Source organism: Anarrhichthys ocellatus, unplaced genomic scaffold (genome assembly GCF_004355925.1).
Source record: "Anarrhichthys ocellatus isolate YVR2014 unplaced genomic scaffold, GSC_Weel_1.0 scaffold18, whole genome shotgun sequence".
Taxonomy (NCBI): domain Eukaryota; kingdom Metazoa; phylum Chordata; class Actinopteri; order Perciformes; family Anarhichadidae; genus Anarrhichthys; species Anarrhichthys ocellatus.
Genome location: NW_022280048.1, coordinates 996,838 through 1,006,672, shown reverse-complemented (window position 1 = coordinate 1,006,672; position 9,835 = coordinate 996,838). Strand labels below are relative to the sequence as shown.

The 9,835-nt window shown below is 43.8% G+C and overlaps 1 protein-coding gene across 2 annotated transcripts in view; it reads right to left on the bottom strand.

The window, feature by feature from the left end:
• LOC116388999 (actin filament-associated protein 1-like 1) overlaps positions 1-9,835 on the bottom strand; it is a 15,260-nt gene that overhangs the window by 1,101 nt on the left and 4,324 nt on the right. Inside the window, exons 2-17 of one of the 2 annotated variants that reach the window (XM_031857381.1) lie at positions 7,029-7,157; positions 6,240-6,320; positions 6,012-6,097; positions 5,812-5,929; positions 5,616-5,705; positions 5,268-5,482; positions 4,848-5,027; positions 4,653-4,736; positions 4,025-4,127; positions 2,112-2,267; positions 1,715-1,929; positions 1,378-1,523; positions 1,186-1,267; positions 775-883; positions 403-570; positions 146-309 (exon numbers count right to left, since the gene is read on the bottom strand). In XM_031857381.1, coding sequence (XP_031713241.1) covers positions 146-309; positions 403-570; positions 775-883; positions 1,186-1,267; positions 1,378-1,523; positions 1,715-1,929; positions 2,112-2,267; positions 4,025-4,127; positions 4,653-4,736; positions 4,848-5,027; positions 5,268-5,482; positions 5,616-5,705; positions 5,812-5,929; positions 6,012-6,097; positions 6,240-6,320; positions 7,029-7,157 — 2,126 coding nt within the window. The other variant, XM_031857380.1, reaches the window with a different exon arrangement.

The window sequence follows — 9,835 nt, the reverse complement described above, 5'->3', positions numbered from 1 at the left end:
CACACACACACACACACACACACACACACACACACACACACACACACGTCAGATTTCACTCATTTAGGATTTACAGTAATTGTGTGTCTAAATCAGGTGTCCAGAGCTTGATAAATGACGGATCGTCTCTGCTGTGGCTGCCTACCTTGACGCTGATCTTGGTGTCAGTGGGAGGACCCAGGGCTCCCCTGGCCAATGACTTCTTCAGGTTTTCTTTGACCTCTGTCAGTCTGAGCTCCACCTCCACCCTCTCCTCCTCTTTCTGTTTACACAGCACCTCCAGCTTGGCTAACCGCTCCACACCATGACCTGCACACACACAAACACACACAAACACTCATAAGTTAGTACCGCTACAAAGCTGAAGTGTAAACAGTGCTGCGTGTATGATTTGTCTCGGACCTGTAACACTCTGCATCTCCTCCTTCACCTCCTTCTTCTCCTTGCGGAGGGAAATCAGCGCGTGTCTGAGCTCTTCCTTTTGCTTCTCCAGTTCCTCTTTCTGAGTCAGGTACCGCCTGGCGTCCTCCTCCGCACGCGTCTTGCCATACCGTCCGTACTGATTTACATCTAACAGAACACGTGGCAGAATATAAATAGACCGAGTATGATGAGAAAAAAAATGTAATTAAGCTATTTAACTATTTATCTGCTTTGACAAACTTTTATTCTTCACCGCAATCGGGACCAGGAGAAGCCAGGTGGGACACGTCTAACAATTTTCAACAATCTTCACCCGTCTAATCAATCAATCAATCATGAAAGGAGACTCACTGGAGGCGTGTCTCTTGATGGCGGCCTGTTGTTCTGTTTTTTCGGAGTCCCTGCTGGAGAAGGAGGCATGACGTCTCACTGGTCCAGCTCGGCTCTCAACATCGCCCTCCTGGAGGAAAAACAAGCGCATTTTCAAAATCTACATTTCTGGAGCCCATTTTATTTTGATGCATCCGTGTGTTTTTTTTATAACTAAATCTGTCCAGCCAAAGCCATGAGGCGGGACTTATATGTGTAGTTTAATCATGTTTAATTCCAAAGAAATCAAACATGTGAATTAGCAGAATAATCGAGGCAGAAGTCTCATGATGATTTAAGTCATTTAGATAAATCTGCAACTGAACAAAGGAAGAGGAGAGCGTCGCCATGTTTAATGATATTGTATCACTGGTTCACGTGATGTTTCCTCACCGCGATGCTTTCATAGACATCATCATATGTTCTGGAGTCTGTCGAGGTGCTGCTGGAGGAAGTAGCAGTGGTAGTGGCCCACCTGAGAGGAAAAACACAGAGACAGATAGTATTTCGGGATGTTAAGAGACAGAAAACTCTAATTAAATACATGTGGAAAGATGCAAACATATTCTGTTGGAAGTGACTCACAGGAAGGAGTGTCTCGCAGCGTGCCGGATGTCAGTGAGCGTATCCACGTCGATGTAGTCGTAGTGCAGCTCTTCAGGGAGAGTGGTGCTGCCGGTCTCTGCGAACAACACACCCAGCCAGCGGCCGAGATCCTCCGAGCAGCTGGCCTGATGGACACACAACAAACAAAGCCACTTGGTTTCTAGAAAAATGTAGGTGTGTCATCCCTGTGCACATGTTAACTTTCTGTCTCGTCTGTTTCCACAATCTCATGAAAAAAGAGTCAAGAAAAGCAAACAAATGAAATGAAATCTCCTCTGCCGGTATGAACTGATCTTTTGACACCTCCATATAGTACCTCCAAGGATGCTAGTTCGCTGCCAGCCTGCAGGATGCAGAAGGAGAAGGGATGTTTGGGGCCGAAGCCGCCTGTCACCACCTCTGCACCTTTGAGCGGTACCACGATGGCCGGTGGCCCCCGGTCCCCGGGGTCCTTCTGCAGGTACAAGCTTCCTCCTCGCACAACACACCAATGCTCCTTCCAAGAGCCGCTCAGACACGCACTGAGGAAGCCTGCGGGGGAGGGAGAGGAGGAATGTGGAAGTGATGAAAAGACGGAAGACGTGGACATTCTTTTTAAAGCTGTGAAATACTTCTGCCAATGCTTTAATCATCAATCAGTCACTTAAATATCCACAAACTGACCAAACAGCCAGTCAATCAACCAAGTAGCATGTTGATCAACGTGTCCTCACCACAGCGTGGGTTTTCACGGTGACCGGAAGAGGAGGGAGGCTCTCCTGGTAACGGAGGTTTCCGTTTGGAGAAAGTGATGATCCGGTTGATTTTCTTCCCGGCCGCTCTGCTCATTGACCCCGTCAGCTCTGAGAACGCTCCGCGCTTCCCCCTGTCTTAAATCAAACACACCCAGGTCAGACGGTGCTGGGGCCGACTCTGTGGTCATCGGGTCGAGGAGCACTTGATATTCAGATTTTGGGAGGTGAATCTCACATGATGTGCATCCATCATGCTGCCTCATCGGTGCAGTGTCTAGCTGTGTTTGTGTTAATAATACTCTCTAATCCAAACTAGAATCACCACCATGCAGTTGTATGCACTTTACATCCCTGTCTGTCCAAAACGTCATCCCTTCATCATTTTATCCTATCAGACATTTGTGTGAAATTGTCTTAATTATCATGTAAATTCTTGAGTTTAGGTCAAAGATGTGTTTTGTGAGGTCCCAGTGACCTTTGACCACCAAGTTATACCGTGAGTCCAAGTGGACATTTGTGTCAAATTTGAAGAAATTCAAATGTCGTCGGTGCGGATTTGATCAATTACATTAAAACATGCAATGAGAACATTCTTGTGAAGTCAGGATTCGTTGTACATTCAGAATTCAACAATAATATATTGTATTTTTTTGTTCTTTTTATTTTATGTATTCCCCCCCCGGGTGTGACTGCGTGTTCATACTACATGTACCAGGTGCTGCAGCGCTCGGTCCAGCCTACTTCCTATGATGTCAGTGGGAGACAATCGCAGGAAGACAGGACAGGAAGGATGTCATATCTGTTCGCGGCTCACTTCCTGTCTCTCCCTCTCTCTCTTGTCTCGGTCAGTAAACAGGTTGTAACACTGAAACAATATGACTGTGTTTGACCCAACATCTTAGATACCCGGGTTTATCCTTCCCGGTTTTGTAGATAGATAAACAGAAACAGTGTGTGTGCTTTAGATCAGACTCTTAAAAGGATGTGTATGTGTGTTTTTGTTTGTGTGGGGACTTGACTTCAAGACCGTGAGGATATTTTTGGAAAGCAAGGACAATTTAGTCTTCACTGCCTCTAATTTACAGACACATTTAAAGCCCAGGGACTGCAGTTGAAAATTCGAGATGGCTAAACTGGCGCATTTACGGAAATGTGTATTAATGTGCACTGTGCCTGTAACTTTAATAAGGACCGTTTGAGGGCTAAGACTTGGTTTTATGTATAGCTTAAGGTTAAAGTTCGGGGTTAGGGGCCACTAATACTAGTATTAGCACTTTTGCACAACAAAAAATGTATCTCTGATGTTGTAGGTTTTTACTAATAACATTGAGTGTTTCTAATAATTGGTCTATCCTCATTGATATGAATAGAGTGAAAGAACAAATAAGTTCAATAAACACCTATTTAAATCGGTTTCAACAAAACAATGAACATAATTTAATTGCTCTCTTTTCACTAAACAATAGTGCGTTTATAATGACTAATCTAGAACTCTGTGCTGTTACAGAAATGCAGCCAATGAAATGTGATTTGGGTTAACTAACCCCGCCCATCATTTAGTGGACTTGACGCCTGTAGAGCTACGTCACAGTGGGAGGTGAGTGTTTGGGTTCAAGTTGGCAAAAACTGTCTTTAATTCATTTCACCCTCCTCCTCCTGATCTAGCAAAGTGAGACAAATAACTTTTAAATATGTGTCATAATTAAAGTAATTATTGTCTAATTTACAATAATAACAGACACCTTACCGTAGTTTCTATCGCAGACAATCACAACACAAATCTATTGTTAAATCTCACTATGATGATGAAGATCTAATCCCTCAGCTTTCAATGAAAAAAAGAGTGAAAAATGAGAGTTGAATCAATGATGTGCTTATGAAGGTAAACCTACTCAGTGAGTCACTGGGGTCCCGTCCTGGTCCCTGTGCAGTGGACTGGTTTTCTGCCGTTGGCCCGCTGTCTGAGTCCGATGCCTGCCGGTCACTCTGCAGCATCTGGCAAAGAGAAAGTGGAAACCTTCATTACTTATTTTTCTGTTACATATTAACATCATATATCAACCCTGTTTTAACGAATCCCGCTGTCTGCTGACTAACCGATCATGTCAACAAAAGTTACACGCAAGTTTCTTTACAAAAAAGTCTTATTGACTTTATGTATTTTAAAAGCTATTCTGCCAACATGGGGTGGAACTGCCATGTCACCATGCATTCTGCTCGTTGCCAAAACTCTGTTGAGGGTAAGAGGCTCTTTGAAGGCCGCCCAGCTCAGCCACCGCAATAATGTTACCTCACTCACTATAACTAGGAGCCAAAGGAACAGTTGTGTCACGAGGGGGCTGAAAGAGGCGATGTCAGCGACAGACAATGAAATGTAAAAACTAGAGTATAGATTCAGAGAGGCAGCTGTTTGACTGAACCTCATTTGGACATAAAATGTATGACATTTGTGACTGGTTTATCTGGCAAAACAACAAAGACCATACTGTAGCTAACACACACAAAGACACATGCACACACCTTGTCAAGCTCCAACTTCCTCTGTATAATGGGAGACGTGGATACTTCAGTGTTGCTACATTGGCTTCCAACATCTTGCACCACCTGGTTTCAGGAAAAGAAAACGTATGTCCTCACCTGCAGCCATATTCCCCCTTGTCCTCCCAGACTCTGCCTGTCTCAGCACCAGCCCTCTGATATAGTGAATAAAGGTACCTTGAGCCACCGCTGGGCCTGCTCTTTACTCAGAACAGCCAGGACCAGAACTTCGCCTCCAGGCAACGAGAAGCGCAACTCGTGTCTCTTTTTCCGGCCTTCCTTCGGGACGTAGATGACGTTACACAGATTCAGCGGGAGCTCTGTGTGGGGAGTGCTCTCTTTGATGCTCTTATAGCACTATAAAGGGAGATAGTAGGGTACCGTAAACACAAAAAATACATGATGTATCATGTGATGCCATTTCACTTCAGTGCTAAAATATAACCTTTGAAAAGAGTTTGTAGATTAACATTATATACATACATATACATCTGATGTTTGTTTGTTTTTCCCCAACGTTTTTCCCCCGAATAACGGCAGATATAGATTCGATCCTTTGGTTTGAAAGATAAAATAAACATAAACCGCTCTATTTACCTGCAGTTTATTGTCTCTGACAACGACTAACTGTTTGGCCCATTGGCCAAAGCGTTTCTTTCGCAGTAGGAAGGCACAGATGCGGCAGTCTTTAACCGGTTCATCGGGACTCTCCTCGGCCATCCATCTCTGAGGTCGCTCCCGTCCTTTGGCCTCCTCTTCCTCTTCTTCTTCGTAAGACTCGTATGAACTGCTCAGAGCATCGGAGTCATTGTCTGAGCAACAAAAATAACATATCTGATATGAAGATCTGAATTCTGGTTCTGTTCATCCATGTATTCTACCTTCTTCATGATCATTGTACATTTGAATTGCAACATTAGTAAGCACGAGAGCGGGTAGACCCACAGGAGTTTTTGGGCGGCCCGTCAATCATGGTGGTGGGGTAGTTATCGTCGGCATCTTCATAGTAAGCATCCTCCACCGAGTTCCTGGAAGCTGCAGGAGAGGAGCGGAAGATGAGATGAGATGGAGGAACTTCTAATAATTCCGCTGGTTGCAATTATTAGTGCACATTTTTTGTTTTGGAGTTGGTGTACAGAACTGTTCATGTTGGTGGTGAAGTACTGAGGGGTGGATCCAGGATCCAGAGGAACAGCTTCTTCATAGTAGTCATCAGGGAGGGGGGTGGTTGGCAGAGGAGGGGGCGTGTCAGTCGGTGTCTGAGGGGAAAGTTAAAGGTTTTAGTTGCGAGGACAACGGAGGCAAATGAACTGACGGTTACATACTGTGTAGACGACTTACAGATTTATTGAGATGAGTCTTCTCCTCTTCCTCTTTGTGCTCCTTCTGCTCCTCTGGAGACACACTGAGCATGTGCAGATCACAGTCTGACGGAACAGCAGAGGATTCATGTTATTATAAAGATAAAGCACAATACATTTTATGATATCATGCATGTTGTAGATGTCGTGGTATGATTGGAAATATACACGTATGATAACACTGAAGTGGTTTGAAAGGTCTACTCACCGAAATTCTCAAACAGCGACTCTACAAAACTGGTGCCATTGCCATGGAGACAGCTGTTCATGTAGATGTCTGATCCATTGACTGTGGAAAAGATCAATTCGGGGTTGGAAATAGTATGAAAGCTCTGCTTAGGATTGTGGTGTGTGCTAGGGTCGGGAGGGTCAGGATTACAAGCGTGAGTGCGAAAAGTTTGCCAAACATCCCAGACGTTTTGGAAGTGTTTTAGAATAAACATGAACATTGAAGTGTAACATGATAATGTGTTAAGATAAAACACTTAACCTGCGTCCATTCAAACAATTGTGAGAACGTGGTACCATCAGGATGCTTTGCTTTTCTCCTTTCTTTGACCTCTCGTTATCCTCGTTTTAACATTTACATTTCATTATCCTCTTACCACAATCCTCTTATCTCCTCCAACGTCCTTCTGTTCATCCCCCAGACAAACAAGGATTTACTGTCAAGACTTCACGAAGATTCAATGTCCGTGTGCATATTTCTAAATGCAAGACAAATACTGTACTAATGCGGTGTTGCTCAGTTGCAGTATGGCAGGCTCATGACAAGAAAGTTGCCTCATTAAAAAACGATGAGGAAGAAAGAAATGCTCTGTCCTTGTCTGAATAAACACTGTAACAGTAGAACAAACTGCTCAGAAATGCTTTGGCTGCAAGAGTCAAGAAAATAAGTGCTTACTTACTGATGTAAGAAGACTCAATTCAGTCTCAGTGAAATAACAACAAACCCAGATGTTAGTCACACCCCTCCATCGGAGACCTAATTCCGTACCTGACAGCTGCATCGAGTCCAGGATGACACGTATGGAGGCCATCTTGTCAGCCGTGGCAGGACTGACCGTCTCGTGGTCCAGCATCTTCAGCAGAGAGCCCAGCTCGTTCACAAGTCGCTCCATCACGACTGAGGACCACAGAAGAACATATTAGTATTGTGTTTGCAGAGTGACAATAAAATATGCACACACAGGGGACATATTATGGAGAAAGAAAATGTCAGTGCTTGTGCACATACTTTTGGGTATCTGGAGTGCCTACCAACCCACAAACCCAGTCAGTTATTTTGTGGGCTGCCTAGATATGATTCAACAAGCCATATTTGGCTCCCCTTCCTATGTCACATGTAGGCTCATTAGAATACACCATCCCCCATTTGAGTATGTCCACCCACCGGTGGAAAACTAACTTTCCAAAGGTGTGCCATATTTTTCAATAGGGCAGACTGGGCCTTTTCCTGAGGGGGGCTTAAAGACGCAGGCATCTCAAGCAGAGGGTGAATAAAGGTATATTCAGACAAACAATATGTGTTTTTGAACATTAAAGCATGTCAACATATTCTAGTAGAAACCCCGAATACAAGTACGAGCCTGATATGAGCATGATATGTTCCCTTTCACATGGCTGAAATTCTTATGCCATTACAACAAGTGCATCAAATATCAATTTAGCACACTTATGCAAGGCCACAGACAAGTGTGAGCGAAACTGGCAGTTCCCGAGGGGCATGAAGTCAGTTTGGAACTCATCGTACCGCCTGTTGCAACAGCTGACGGGGAGGAGATATTTAACATCCTAACACATCGCCCTGTTCATGATGTCCACCTCAGAGTCTTTCTGTCCGTTAGGAAGTCTGTTTTGTCCCTTCACCACCACCGATTAGGTCCCACTTTCAGTTTGGATATTTTGAGCTTGCTTTGAAAAATAATTGTTTTCATGTTCAATACTGACATCCTGTGTGTTTTGTTGACCTTGACATTGTTTCAAAAACTCGGACACACTCTCACACATCCTGCCTGGATGGAGGAGGCGGGGGAGTCGGAGTAGAAAAGGAGCTAGGGAGGATGAGGCAGGAAGCTTCCTTCCCAAAAGGAAATGGAGCCAAAGTAAAGAATAAAATCTGCACTTCCACTTGAGATAGAATAGGATACAGTTACCAAGCTGCCTGTTAGTTCATTCAGCTGATTGTTCATTCATAAGAGATGTCTGAGAGGCAGACATCTGACATGAGGAACATTAGTTTAAGTGTTAAGCAGACATGCAGAGTAACAGGCTGACCTTTAATTAAATACTGGATATTGGCCACTATTGATAAGATGAAGTATTATTCCTGCCATTGAATAGATGGAGTGGATCTTTAAGAGTTTAGGAGCTGCTAACCCTAAAACTATTTTTATTTCAGTTTGGGTTTAGTGGAAAGTTGGCCTTGACCCACGTGCTCTTTATGTGGCTTTTTCCACACCACCAAGAAAAATATTTGGGGGAAACATTAAATCTTTGTCATTTTTGGCAATAAAATTGTAAAATCAACAATGTTGCTTCACCCAAAACACAAACAAGGTTGAGTGGAAGTTCAAGGACACATCAGCACAAATCACTGTGCTGCCCACAGAGAAAGTAATCGACCTCCTTTATTAATCTTCTCTCGCAATAAATAATAATACTAAATGTCCTTCTTACACTCTGAATAAACTCTGGGAGCACTATACAAAGTATTTTATTTCAGTTTTATCAGGAAGAATCTTCCAGTGTGCCATACAGTAGCTAGAAAAACTTCCTCAGTGATGACTAGTCAGATGTTCAAATGAAAGTGAAAAAAGATAAAAAGCTGCAGCAGGTAAATATGAATGTTTAAGAATAAAATAAACTAAAATATGTTTTTACAGGGGTTAAGATTAAATATGATGAAAACAGTCTTTCTTCTCTCACACAATGAGGACACAGACAGAGAGAGAGAGAGAGAGAGACGCTCTCACAGCCTCCTCCGTCACCCCCCCAGTCTGACAATAATCTATTGTCTCACCAAGGGCCAAAAATAGATGACCACAATGCTCTGCAAGACCACAGCAAACAATACAATGTCAGAAACTCCAACAAAAACAAAACAGGAACTAACACACATACACACACACACACACACACACACACACACGGTCTAAGAGGGGCGTGGTGCCACACAGCTGCATCGCTTCGATCCATGGGCATTCAGGGTTAAAGGATATATCTCAAGCAGCTGTGTGTGTGTGTGTGTGTGTGTGTGTGTGTGTGTGTGTATAATATTTCTCGGCCAGCAGCTGTGGTTTCCTGTCTTAGCTGTCGACAGTAGCGTCTCTCCACTCCCTCTTGATCTTGACTCTCTCCTCCATCCTACTGCGAGTCTATTGAATAAGCAGTCAAAGAATTTTCTCTATTGATCTATTGTACTTCACTTATCGACAGGAAATGTTGCAACACGGGCTGAAAAAACACAAGATTCAATGTAGTCAATCTGAGAGTAAACAAAGCCAGCAGTGGACCGATGGAGCCTCAGAATGGGCCTTTGGTCTATTTTCTGTTTCTTGAAGTCTGACTTTACAATCAAGGCCGACCGTTCAATTCCATCTCTCTCTCTCCTCCGAGTGTGTGTGTCTCTCTCTCGTTCTCTCGGGGGGACCGGTGGGTTCAGAGGCTGAGAATCAACTGCTCTGGAGGCTTGTGGTCGGTCTAAACCCACAGAGGGATCTTTGTAACCCCCCATTCCACACACACACGCTCAAAAACACACACACACACACACACACACACACACACACACACACACACACA